General features: G+C 43.7%; 1 protein-coding gene across 1 annotated transcript in view; it reads right to left on the bottom strand.

Annotated features, from left to right (window-relative positions):
• Window positions 1-1,908: 1,908 nt before the first annotated feature.
• Window positions 1,909-10,990, bottom strand: part of UTP25 (UTP25 small subunit processome component) — a 186,655-nt gene continuing 177,573 nt past the window's right edge. The window contains exons 10-12 of the mRNA XM_078649718.1: window positions 10,232-10,344; window positions 8,263-8,508; window positions 1,909-2,360 (exon numbers count right to left, since the gene is read on the bottom strand). Coding sequence (XP_078505844.1) covers window positions 2,114-2,360; window positions 8,263-8,508; window positions 10,232-10,344 — 606 coding nt within the window. The 3' untranslated portion in view covers window positions 1,909-2,113. The remainder of the gene's footprint in view (window positions 2,361-8,262; window positions 8,509-10,231; window positions 10,345-10,990) is intronic.

Here is a 10,990-nt window from a genome sequence, read left to right as displayed (position 1 = left end):
GCATCTGGTGTGCCATAATTTTCCCATGGATCAGTTGGGATGTAAGGAATAGGATCCTCTAGAAGTTCATTATCTTCTTCGTCACCAGTGGTATCATCCTCATCTGGGGGTGGAGGAGATTCTGGAGATGGAACAAGAGAAATGTGTGGTGGATTAGGAGGTGGAGAAGGAATCCTCAAAGGAGAAGTGGCAATGTCTCTTTTCTTTAATGGAAGTGGAGATGGTGAAGGTTTGTCCATTTTCCTTTTGTTGGAAGTACTAATCCTAAAATGACGTGTTTCTGGGTCTATTTCCAGAGTCTTTTGTGTAGGATCAGGCTGGAAAAGCTGTTCCTCTGAACCGTGGTGTTTCGGCACCTATTTTTTGGGATCTGAATGCTTATGCGGCTGTTTTAGGCTCCTTTGGTTTGGTTTGAAGAGGTTTTGTGGGTTCAGAAGGTTTATTTGGAGTCTTCGGAGCAGATTGCTTGGTTGGCTCTGACGATTTTTTCGGATCAGAGGTACCGGGTGTTTTTGGAACCGGTTGTTTTTTTCGGTTTCGATGATTTTTTGGGATCCGAAGGTTCAGTAATGGCTTTCGGAATCGGTGGCTTCCTTAGTTCCGAGGATTTTTTCGGATCAGAAGGTTGAGTGTCTTTTGGTTTTGGTGCTGAATGCGCCGATGTCGGACCGGGCTTCGGTGCGGACGAAGACAATGGTTTGTCTTTCGGTTTCACTTTTGGTTTCTCCTTGGCCGGTGCAGAGGACGGAATTTTCGCACCGAGGGTAGGCTCACTCGATCCCGAGTGGCCTGAAGGCTTAATTATTGACTTCCTTGCCGAGCCTGGAGGTGGGGCGTGTGAAGTTTGTCATGGTGTGCACCTGGGCCCGAAGGTGGAGGTGCACCACAGCCTTTGGATGGGTGGGTGGGGGGGGAGGGGTCGACATCAGTACTTATGACCCTTTGCCCCGGGGTGATGTCTTCGATGTCGGATTCCTTTGCTTCGGAGACGCTGAAGGTTCCTTCTTCCATCCGTTCCTGCTACGGAACATCGACGCCCTCCTGGAAGATGTCTGGTATCAATGTCGATGATTGAGCCATGCTTCTTCGAGTTCGACGCTCTTGATGGTTTTCTTGGAGCAAAAAGAGGCACAAGCCGGACAGTCTTTGGCCTCGTGTTCAGATGAAAGGCAGATGTTACACACCTCATGCAGATTGGCATGTGGAAACTTGGATTCACACTGAGGACATTTTTTGAATGGAGTCCTTTCCATGAGCCACGAAGGCCTGTTGGCGCAGCTTGGCCCGAAGGCCTGTTTTGACGACTGGCACCGAAGTAGAAGTTTGTAGAGATGCGCGTCAAAAAGGAAACGCAATCAAGACAATATCGAAGATTTGGGTAAGGATTACGCGTCGAAAGCTAACTCGGTAACGATACCGAACTGGAACGCATGGAACACATACGAGCCCAATGGTGGAAAAAAACAATCTGAAGATGGAGTTGATGCCGATGCGCACTATTGTCCAAAGGAGGAGTCACCCATCTCGTGACTTCCAAAGACTTTTCCAAGACAATAAAACTGCAAACATCCGGGCCCAAAACCAGATGACGATCTATGCATAGTGTGTGATCTGCAGCTCATACGCCTCAAACATATACTTTCTAGAGTTTTGAAGAGACTTTCGGATATTTTCTGTGTATTTGTAGTATAATTTACAGAGCAAACATGTTCGGGGCTCAGCTCGTGGACTGGCTTGAAGAGCCGAACCAGACCCTTGGCTCGGCTCTCCCTGCTAATTTATTTGCTCGTCCACCTCTAGAGCCGTATAGAAGCAAACAACGCACACACTCAAAGAGATGCACGGCACCACATAAAATAAGAGGACATGGGAATGCCAGGTCATTGGCACTGATTAATCACAACTTGGTTTCATACAAAACATTTATTGCACGTGACCACACGAACGTGGCAATTCATAGCACTCTCTTTACCGTATGAAACGCATGTGCCCTTACGGGTATATTTTTACATTTAATTTAGAAAATGTCTGTAAAAGCCTTGCGGTCAGTAAATAAAATAGGAGCATGGCATGGCTGCGCTGTAGATCTTTTATTGCTCGTCCTTCATGCCGGTCATTGATTTTCCCCAGTGACAAAGAGATGCACGTTTTTCTGGGATTGCAGCATCTGCGCGGCACGTTCGGCCCCTACCACCTCAGACAGCCGCTGTGCATCGTACTTCGAGTAGAGCGCCGTGCAGGTCCACGTGGCCTCGTCCCCCCGGTGTGTGGCCTTCAGCATGTTACACACCTCGCTGTAGAAGTGCGGATATGTCGGCAGCTCGTAGAAAATCAGGTTCCGTATGCCTTTCTGTGTGTATCTGACAGAAACGGAAACACAAAGAGACCATGATTGTGGTGCGGTTGAAAAACTGATTTCAGTTCCTTTGAAAGCTTATTTAAATAATTCAAAACGTCAAAAGAGACCATCATCATCGTAGAAATCATCGAGAACTGTGTGCACCAATTGTGAAAAAAATAAGAAATGTAATCACCAATCTCACCTCCTCAGCGTCTAGATACACTTAAGGGTGACAAGTAGCGCCCCACAAATCCACTTTAGTTTACATCGTGAAATTGTTGTTGACTTTATTCTCAGACACAACAGACCCTGCCAGACCACACTCATTTTCTACAACTTAAATGCAACCTGCTTGGGGTCATTTCTTTACAGGCACGATATCATTGATTAGCATGCAATGGTCAGGGTGCATTTACATTTTTTACTGTCAATGTAGAGCTTTAAAATCCATATAAATAATTTCTATTGTTTTACAAATTCAATGTACTTTTAATCAATCAGGGAGTTTGAAAGCACGCTACTCTGCAGTTGATCTCTGTGGGTTCGGAGAGAAAGGGCGGTAGTCTGATCCTTTGGGTTTTACCGGCGATAAAGGAGCATATCCAGTCGAGGGCGGTACCCCATATGCCGGCGTCGTGGAGTCTGGCTGCGAGAGTGCAGTGGGAGATGGCGTCAAAGGCTGCAGAGAGGTCTAGCAGGATGAGGGCCGCGGTGTGGCCCTGGTCGAGGAACATGCGGATGTCGTCGGAGGCCGGCAAGGAGGGCGGTCTCGATGCTGTGGTTACAGCGGAATCCGGACTGGAAGAGTCGAGGATGGCGTTCGCTTCAATGAAAGTAGTCAACTGGGCATTGAAGATTTTCTCGGTGACCTTGGCTGTGAAGGGAAGGAGAGAGGTGGGACAGTAGTTCATCAGGTCCGTAGGGTCAGCAAAAGTTTTCTTGAGGATGGGCTTGATAGGATTCGAAAGTAAAGGTGACGGTGCGGTGTAGCTCAGGTGCTATGGCGGCAGCGGTTCTGTGGAAGATGTGCGGCAGGCAGGGGGTCGTGGGGGCTCCTGAGTGGATGCTCTTCATGGTTGTGGTGGTATCTTAGTTGGAGATCGGGGTCCAGGTGGCGATGGTGGGCTGGTTGTCATCACTGGAGGAAAGGGCGATTTCTGGGGTCTGTTCGCTGTAGTTGTCGTAGAGGGCCTTGATTTTCAGGTGGAAGTAGGAGCCGAGCTTGTTGTATAGGTCCTGGGAGGATGTGGCGCCCGTGGCTTCGCTGGGGGGTTTAGTGAATTTCTGGATGATGTTCAAGAGTTCCTTTGAGTTGCTGGAGTTGGTAAGGATTTTGTTACCGATGAAGATCCTCTTGGTGGATCTTATGAGTTGGTGGTATTCTTTCATGGCGTTCTTGCAGGAGGTCTGGTCTTCGGTAGGTTTGCTGTTCCTTTATCATTTTTCAAGACACCTGCAGGAGCGTCTGGCTTCTTGGAGGTCGGTGGTGAACAAGGTGGCCTTTAAGGGGAGCTATCGGTCAGAGTTGCGAGTTTGTCTGCGCAGCTGGTGATCCAGCAGTGTAGTTCCCTGGCTGCAGAGTTGGCGTTGGTCATGGCGGAGGGGGGGTCGTGGATGAGGGTGGAGTTGAGGTGCTCCTCTGTGACCTTGCTCCAATTCCGTCGTGGTGGGTGCGGAGCGGGCTTTTAAGCGGTGGTGTTGAAAGAGAAGTGCACGCAGTGGTGGTCTGTCCACAGAGACTGCAAGGTGCGGCTGATATGGATGTTGGTCTCTCCTGCGAAGATGGGGTCGAGGGTGTGTCCAGCCTTGTGGCTGGGGGTGGTGATGAGCTTCTTCAGTCCGAGGTTGGCGCGGTTGTCCAGGAGAGTGGTGGAGTCGTAGTCGTTGTCGAGGAAGAAGTTCAGGTCTCCGATGAGTATATAGTCCGAGGAGGTGATGGCGTGGGGTGCGATGAGGTCAGCAATGGTAGCGGTGAAAGAAGAGCGAGGTCCAGGGGGGGTCTGTAGGCGAGGGTGCCGCAAAGCGTGGTTCTAGGGCTGGGCTGGACCTGGAAGTGGAGGCGCTCGTGCTGCTGGAGGTGGAGAGTAGGAGGGAGCACTTGAGTGTGATGTAGAGTCCTTCTCCTGGGTGGTGGGGGCGGTCCTTCCTCTGGATCTTGTATCCGTCGAGAATGGCTGTGGCGATGTTGGGGGTGGAGGAGGCATTGGTCTAGGTTTCCGTTTAGAAGGTGACATCTGGCGAGAGGGTGTTGAGGAGGTACCAGACCTCTACGGCATAGCTGTGCAGGGAGCGCACAGACATGCCTCCGTTGAGGAGGATGCACTTCAGGGCTTCGGTGGTGCTGGCATCCGGCATGGGTGTGGTGGTCGTGGGGGTGTTGTGGATGGTGAAGGATTGTCCGTAGTGTCTGCAGGAGAACTGGCTGTGGGTTGTATTTGACGTAGACAGCTGGCAGTTGCTGTTCCTCCCAAGGATGAGCGCGAAGAGGGCGGCAGAGTCGTAGCGGTGGGAGGTCGGAGATCCAGGGTCCCTGGTACTGGTCACGGTCGAGCTTGCCTTTGGTACACCTTAGGCGTGCCAGCGGCTCGCCCGCTGCACACAGCCACCATTAAATAGGGAAGGGGGCAGGGAAGTGCAGCTGGGAGGCAGGAGCGGGAAACCGGCAGGGGCCGCAGCGGCGGAAAAGAACTAGCACGGAGGACACAAACAGGAGAAAACAGGCAAGGGGGCACAAAGTGTGGAAAAGGCACACCAGGGGCACAATAAACAGCCACAACCACTACAGAACAAAACAAAACGGGTACAAGTTCAGAGACAAAAAAGGCACACCAGGGGCACAATAAACAGCAACAACCAGGACAGACCAAAACAAAACGGGCACAAGTACAGAGGCAGAGGGGCTCAAACATCTACAAGCAGAGGAGAAGTTGGGTCGGCAGTGGCACACCAGCAAAGCTGCTGGGGGAGAGAGCAGGTCTCTGACCAGGAGGTCAGAGGTCTAGCTGGCACACCCTCGCAGTGGCCGCCCTTTAAATAGGGATGGGGAGGGATACGGATTGATAATCAAACAATCCAATGAAAATGTATCGATTACATTCATAATGAGATTCCTAATCTATTTCCATCACTAGTAAAATGAATTGAACTTTATGAATGCTAGTTAATCGTGCATAATGTAGTGCCTCGCGAGAGTGTCAGTTAGCATAGAGTCTAAGATGCTGTGACACAGCCAACAAAGCAAGTCTACACGTGCTAAACCAAACACCGGACACTTCAAGCGGGGGTAATGATTTAACTTCTTTTTGGAGTATAATCGGATTTTTTACTATTTACACTTTTTCATGAATGGCAAACTTGTAGTCATTATTGAAAAGTGTATTGTTTTGAAAGTCTGCTTCTGTGAGATTTTATTTTCATCTTTTCTTCTACAAATACTTAAATAAAAATATTTCTGGTGGGGGAACACAGAACAAAGAAAATCAAGATAAGATTGTGAGTTTACCTTGTTAACATTAATACGTTAGCTACAGAGATAATAACAAGAAGAATGTGCTAAAGCTTCCCTAAAATTAAAAGCCAAACAAGGAGCAATGACACAACCAAATTTCACCGCCAACTGTGATCTCAGCACTCCCAAACGAGTGTTTATCCTCAACTCTAACATATTTCACCAGATTGGGCCTTCTAGAAAGCCTATGGTCTTTTTTTAAGAAATGGAACAAAACTGCGATGCCATTTCACACTTGCCATAACTTTTGAACGACAATATTTGCACTGTGGCTGAAAAGAATACCCTCCTGTGTGGAGGATAAGGACAAAGTGCTCCCCAATAACTGTCCAAGTGTGTTTCTTGGATCCTGGTAATCTCCCCTACCTCACTTTGCTATAAAATGCAATGTGATTCCTAGGTATTTAAATGGGTTCTCTTTTGCTAAGTGGTTCCATTAACAAGCCAAGAACTCTTGAATATGCTTTTACCAAATTTCATGATGAGGTTTTTATCCGGACTGCTTTTCAAGTAATTGGGTCATGAATAATAGCCATGGTGTGAGTACCAGGGTAGGCTGGTTAATTACAAGGCGGTCATCAATATAGTACATACACCACACCAACCTTAAACCCCACCTAGCAAGAATGAATGAACACCAGAAAGAACAATATTAAAGTTCATATAAAAAGTAAACAAGGCGGATGGAAGTACCCATTTCTGGTATACACCCTGGTAGGTCAATCATTAAGAGGAAAGAGATGGAGCAGTTTTTGCTATCTGTATCCAGGTGATGAGGAGGAGACCTGCCAGGATGCGAACTAAAAAGGTTTATCTTCCAACAGGTAGTTATTTTCTTTACAGCAATTTGTGAGCAAGGCAGTCAAAAACCTTCGAAAAGTCTACCAATGCAGACTGTTGTGGAACAGGGTCCTGCTTCGGAACTCGGTTACCAAGGAGCCCCAAAGCCATTTTACCGCCCTTTCTTGAAAATCCCTGGTGGAACCCCGTCTAGTGATCAGATAAATGTTCTACAGTTAACCAAGGACTGCAGTTCAGCCAATGGGATCTTTGAGAATACGGTATGACGGGTGGTGTGTCCTATCACAACTGCATGCCAAAGATTGTCTCCTTGTGTCTGCGAGACAGGAAGAAGAGGCTAGCAAACAAAGGCAGATTCTGGTTGTTTGATGAGAAGCTTTAATAATGGGCAGCAGTATGGGCTACTCATGGACAGAACAGTAGGTTACTCTAGTGCTGTAACGGTAAGGAAAACACCTGAATAAAAACAAGCATTGGCAAAGCTAATGCAATGGGATTATTGTTAGGGAAAGTATTTGATAGGGGTTGGGCGGCTCGGAGTGTGTTGCCGCAGCTGAAAATGCCATAATGAAGCAACTTGTTGGACTAAAACAAAATGGAATCTGTCAGTATGGACCCTTTGCTTCATTTGGATTTTTAGTTTGACCCCTGTAAAAAACAAAAAAACTTAATATAGTATTCCTACAATATTTTATCATTGGTGGGAGTGCACAATATTGTAGATGGCAAACTGACTTGCAAACAATTATTTATTTATTAATCACAATTAACATAAGTTACACTTTATAATGCTCAAAAACGGTCTAAAAAAAGCAACCCTAAAACTCGTTTTTCTGGCTGCAGTGTAAACAGTCAAAAAGCCTCAATGCTGTTCTTAGACCAGGAGGTACGAACGGCCGCTTTGAGTATTTCTTCTTTGCAGGCAAAACGGTGGGTATACAGCAAAACAATATTAAAAATCTCATCAGGTTTTCAAAGCATACATATACATTTGTTAGTAGTACCATATTTACTTTTCCACTTCTTCATTAACAACCTCAGTCGAAATAACAAACTATGCTCCCGCAAAATAGAGCAGGGGTAGTACTTGACATGCAATTACAAATGCCTGAAATAGTTGTTCTTTCATGGAAAATCGATTATGGAGTTCAATTGACTTCTCACTTAAATGTTTTTAGGTGCTGCCAACAACTGCTTCTTAGGCACAACTGAGAGGTGGATAATTATTTCACCTTTTAAAAATAAATTAACAAGCATTTGCCACATATCACAACCCCAATATTGACTACAACTATATTTTCAAGGTAAGTGGGCATAGAGCTAGGAATACTAAATTTATACTTCCCTATATATAATTTCCGTGACAATTTAATGGCAGTTGATAAGATAGTTCAATATTTATGCCGGTCAATATTTCGACTGGTGTACTGTGACATAAAAACCAATCAATAATATTATATTTTGATCCGTTCAACATTTTTGGGCTGCACTTTGAAAAGGGCATTGTTTATGTAAATCATAAATAAGAAAAAATGTTATCCAGGGGTTTTGACATGCAAAGATAAAGAGCAAAAAAGATGCAGAGATTGCAGCATTATTTTATCATACACACCTCTTGTAGAAATGGAAGCGTTCTGTCACAAGAAGAAACTGCCTCTCCCCTTTTAGGAAGTGCTGCCTTGCTCTGGAGACGCCAGCTTTGTCGGTGTATTCACAGATGTGTGTAAAATTCAATTCTTCCTTCTTGAAGTAATTTCGAAGCCGCACATAGTCAAAGTAGGAAGGGATGTAGATCATTGTGTGCGACATGACAGCGTCACGGTACTGGGGTAAAATCTTGTCAGTAAAAAATGCAAATCTGATTGAAGAAAGAAAAAAGCATAAGACCTTCACTATGTCCTCAAAATACTTTAATTGTTTTTTGTTATTTTAAAAACAAATGGTAAAATTGCATACACTAGCTGTTGCCGGATGATTAACACAAATATCTAATTTACTTAGTGTTGATTTAAATCCTGCTAATCCATTTCCCTAACAATTGAATCAATACCCAAATCCTAAATACAGTAATGAAGTGATTAATGTATTAAATATATTAATGTTATTTTGTACTACTTTTTAAGCAGTCAATACCCTAATCCTAAATACAGTATTGAAGAGATTAATGTATTAAATAGAATAATGTCCTTTTGTACTCTCCTTTTTCAGCAGTCAATACCCTAATGCTAAATACAATATTAAAGAGATTAATGTAGTAAGTAGAGTAAGGTAATTTTGTACTCCACTTTGTCAGCAATCAATTCCCTAATCCTAAATACAGTATAGAAGAGATTAATATATTAAATAGATTAATGTAAATTTGTACTCTACTTTTTCAGCTTACTACATTCTTCATCCTTATTTCTAACAAATGTACATTTTGTTTTCTGGATTTTTACTACCAGCCATTCATCACTGAATTCAACACTGAAGAGAATGGAATGATCATCCTAAACTTTTAAGCAAGGTTATTACTTCCACTGCAATAGAATAGGTGCTAACTACACCTATTTAAACGGCTTTCTTTCTCCTATAAAGAAATGCTTTTTTGCAGCCTATGTGTTAGGACAGCCGGTAAATATTTTCCCTTGGAAGACTCCGGTGCGACTCCGCTATTTTTAGACCCTTGGAATACTGAAACTACTCCCTTGGATAGCACTGTGATACACCCCAGACTCTTTAGTAAACAGGTGACGAGTGCATGTAAATATCTCCATTTGTAAATCTGTGCATTACTGAAACAAAAAACCCCGTACAGTGCTCTAATACCCTCAGCATGTTCGAGCTATCGAAAACGCTCTAAATAATGTTTTTTTATCTACAACACATCTCCATCTAATAGATATGATTTTTGCTGGTATACTTTGAAAATATCATGTATTGGATCATCTGGTAAACACTATGATTTTCACACAAGGGTTTTAAAAAGAAAATACCACACAATATAGCAAAGGTGCACAGAAAATCCCCAAGTTAAAAGTCTATAGAATAGGATAGGAAAACCACATATTGGGAACCTGGTTTTGTTTTGAATTGATGGGATTGGAACTGGACCTAGTCCAAGGAAACACAACGTGGAGATTTTTGCAGATGCTCTGAAATTTGATTCTGCATCATTTACAGAGGATATCAGACTACACAGACCGGTCTAAATCACATGTTATAGCCAGAAGGGGAACTCAGTATACAGTCCGTTGAGGTTCTGAAACTGCTGAAGTCTCTGGTCTTCACAAGCAATAAGGAAATGAAGAACATTTCTAACCCTCTAGAAATGTGGAAATCTAGCCAAAACAGCATTCACAGGGTGACTAGTCCCGACCAAGAACTATTTTCTGTCTTTTTTCTGCTACTTACAGGAAGATACACAACCTGAACTATATGTATATCTTTAGTTAGGCATGCGTTGAGAAAACAAAAAATAAGCAATTGTAATAACACAAACAAAATAAACCATGCATATTTATAGAAGTTGTTTCAGTAATCCGCAACAGACTATTTCATCATGCTAAGCTTCAATGCGTTATGTGTATACAAAATTCTACCTTGCATCCATCACAGTGATTAGGCTTTCGGCTTCGAGCCTTTGAAAAACATGGGGGAGCTGCACCAAAACTTGGCAGATAGACCCAGTCAGGGGCAGGTTTCTAACAGCCACCTAAACAAAACAAACCCAAGTCAATGCAAATTAGAAATTTCTCAAATGTACCTTTCACATCAAACTTCAAATTACAGATTCTAGAAGCATCCTAAAGAGCAGTCTGTTTTGATATTGCGTCTGCAAGTGTCGGACAGATTCACTGTTAAAAATCATTCTTGGATGTATGCAGTAGCTAATACATTTGAGTTTACTTCCACCGATAATGTGCAATACAGTAACAGAAATAACATATGATACCAGCATAAGTTACACATACTGATTACAGTACTATCATGAAAAAACAACAGTAGTACAAACATGACCGCATCATCTGTTACCCACTGCACCTTCTGTACAGCTTAAATCAAATGTAATATATGTAATGATAAATACATAAGAAAAAAAGGAGGGAAATGTATCACTTACTTGGCTTTTTAAAAACTATAAAAGAATATAACACAAGCAGTTCTTTAATAGTATTTTCCGTAGCAGTTTTTGACTAGTGATAGTCACCAGGATATGGATAGTTGTGGTATGAATACTGATGGCAACAGCTGTGTTCACAGTTGTAGTGCTGAGAACCTGCTCTTTGGCATACATTTGTCGGCTGCTTTGTTTTTCTTCATGATTAAATATGGGCTTGGGAGTTCCATCCGCCATTCCA

The sequence above is a fragment of the Lissotriton helveticus genome, chromosome 6 (assembly GCF_964261635.1).
Source record: "Lissotriton helveticus chromosome 6, aLisHel1.1, whole genome shotgun sequence".
NCBI classification, from domain to species: domain Eukaryota; kingdom Metazoa; phylum Chordata; class Amphibia; order Caudata; family Salamandridae; genus Lissotriton; species Lissotriton helveticus.
This window is presented reverse-complemented; position numbering and strand designations above follow the sequence as displayed.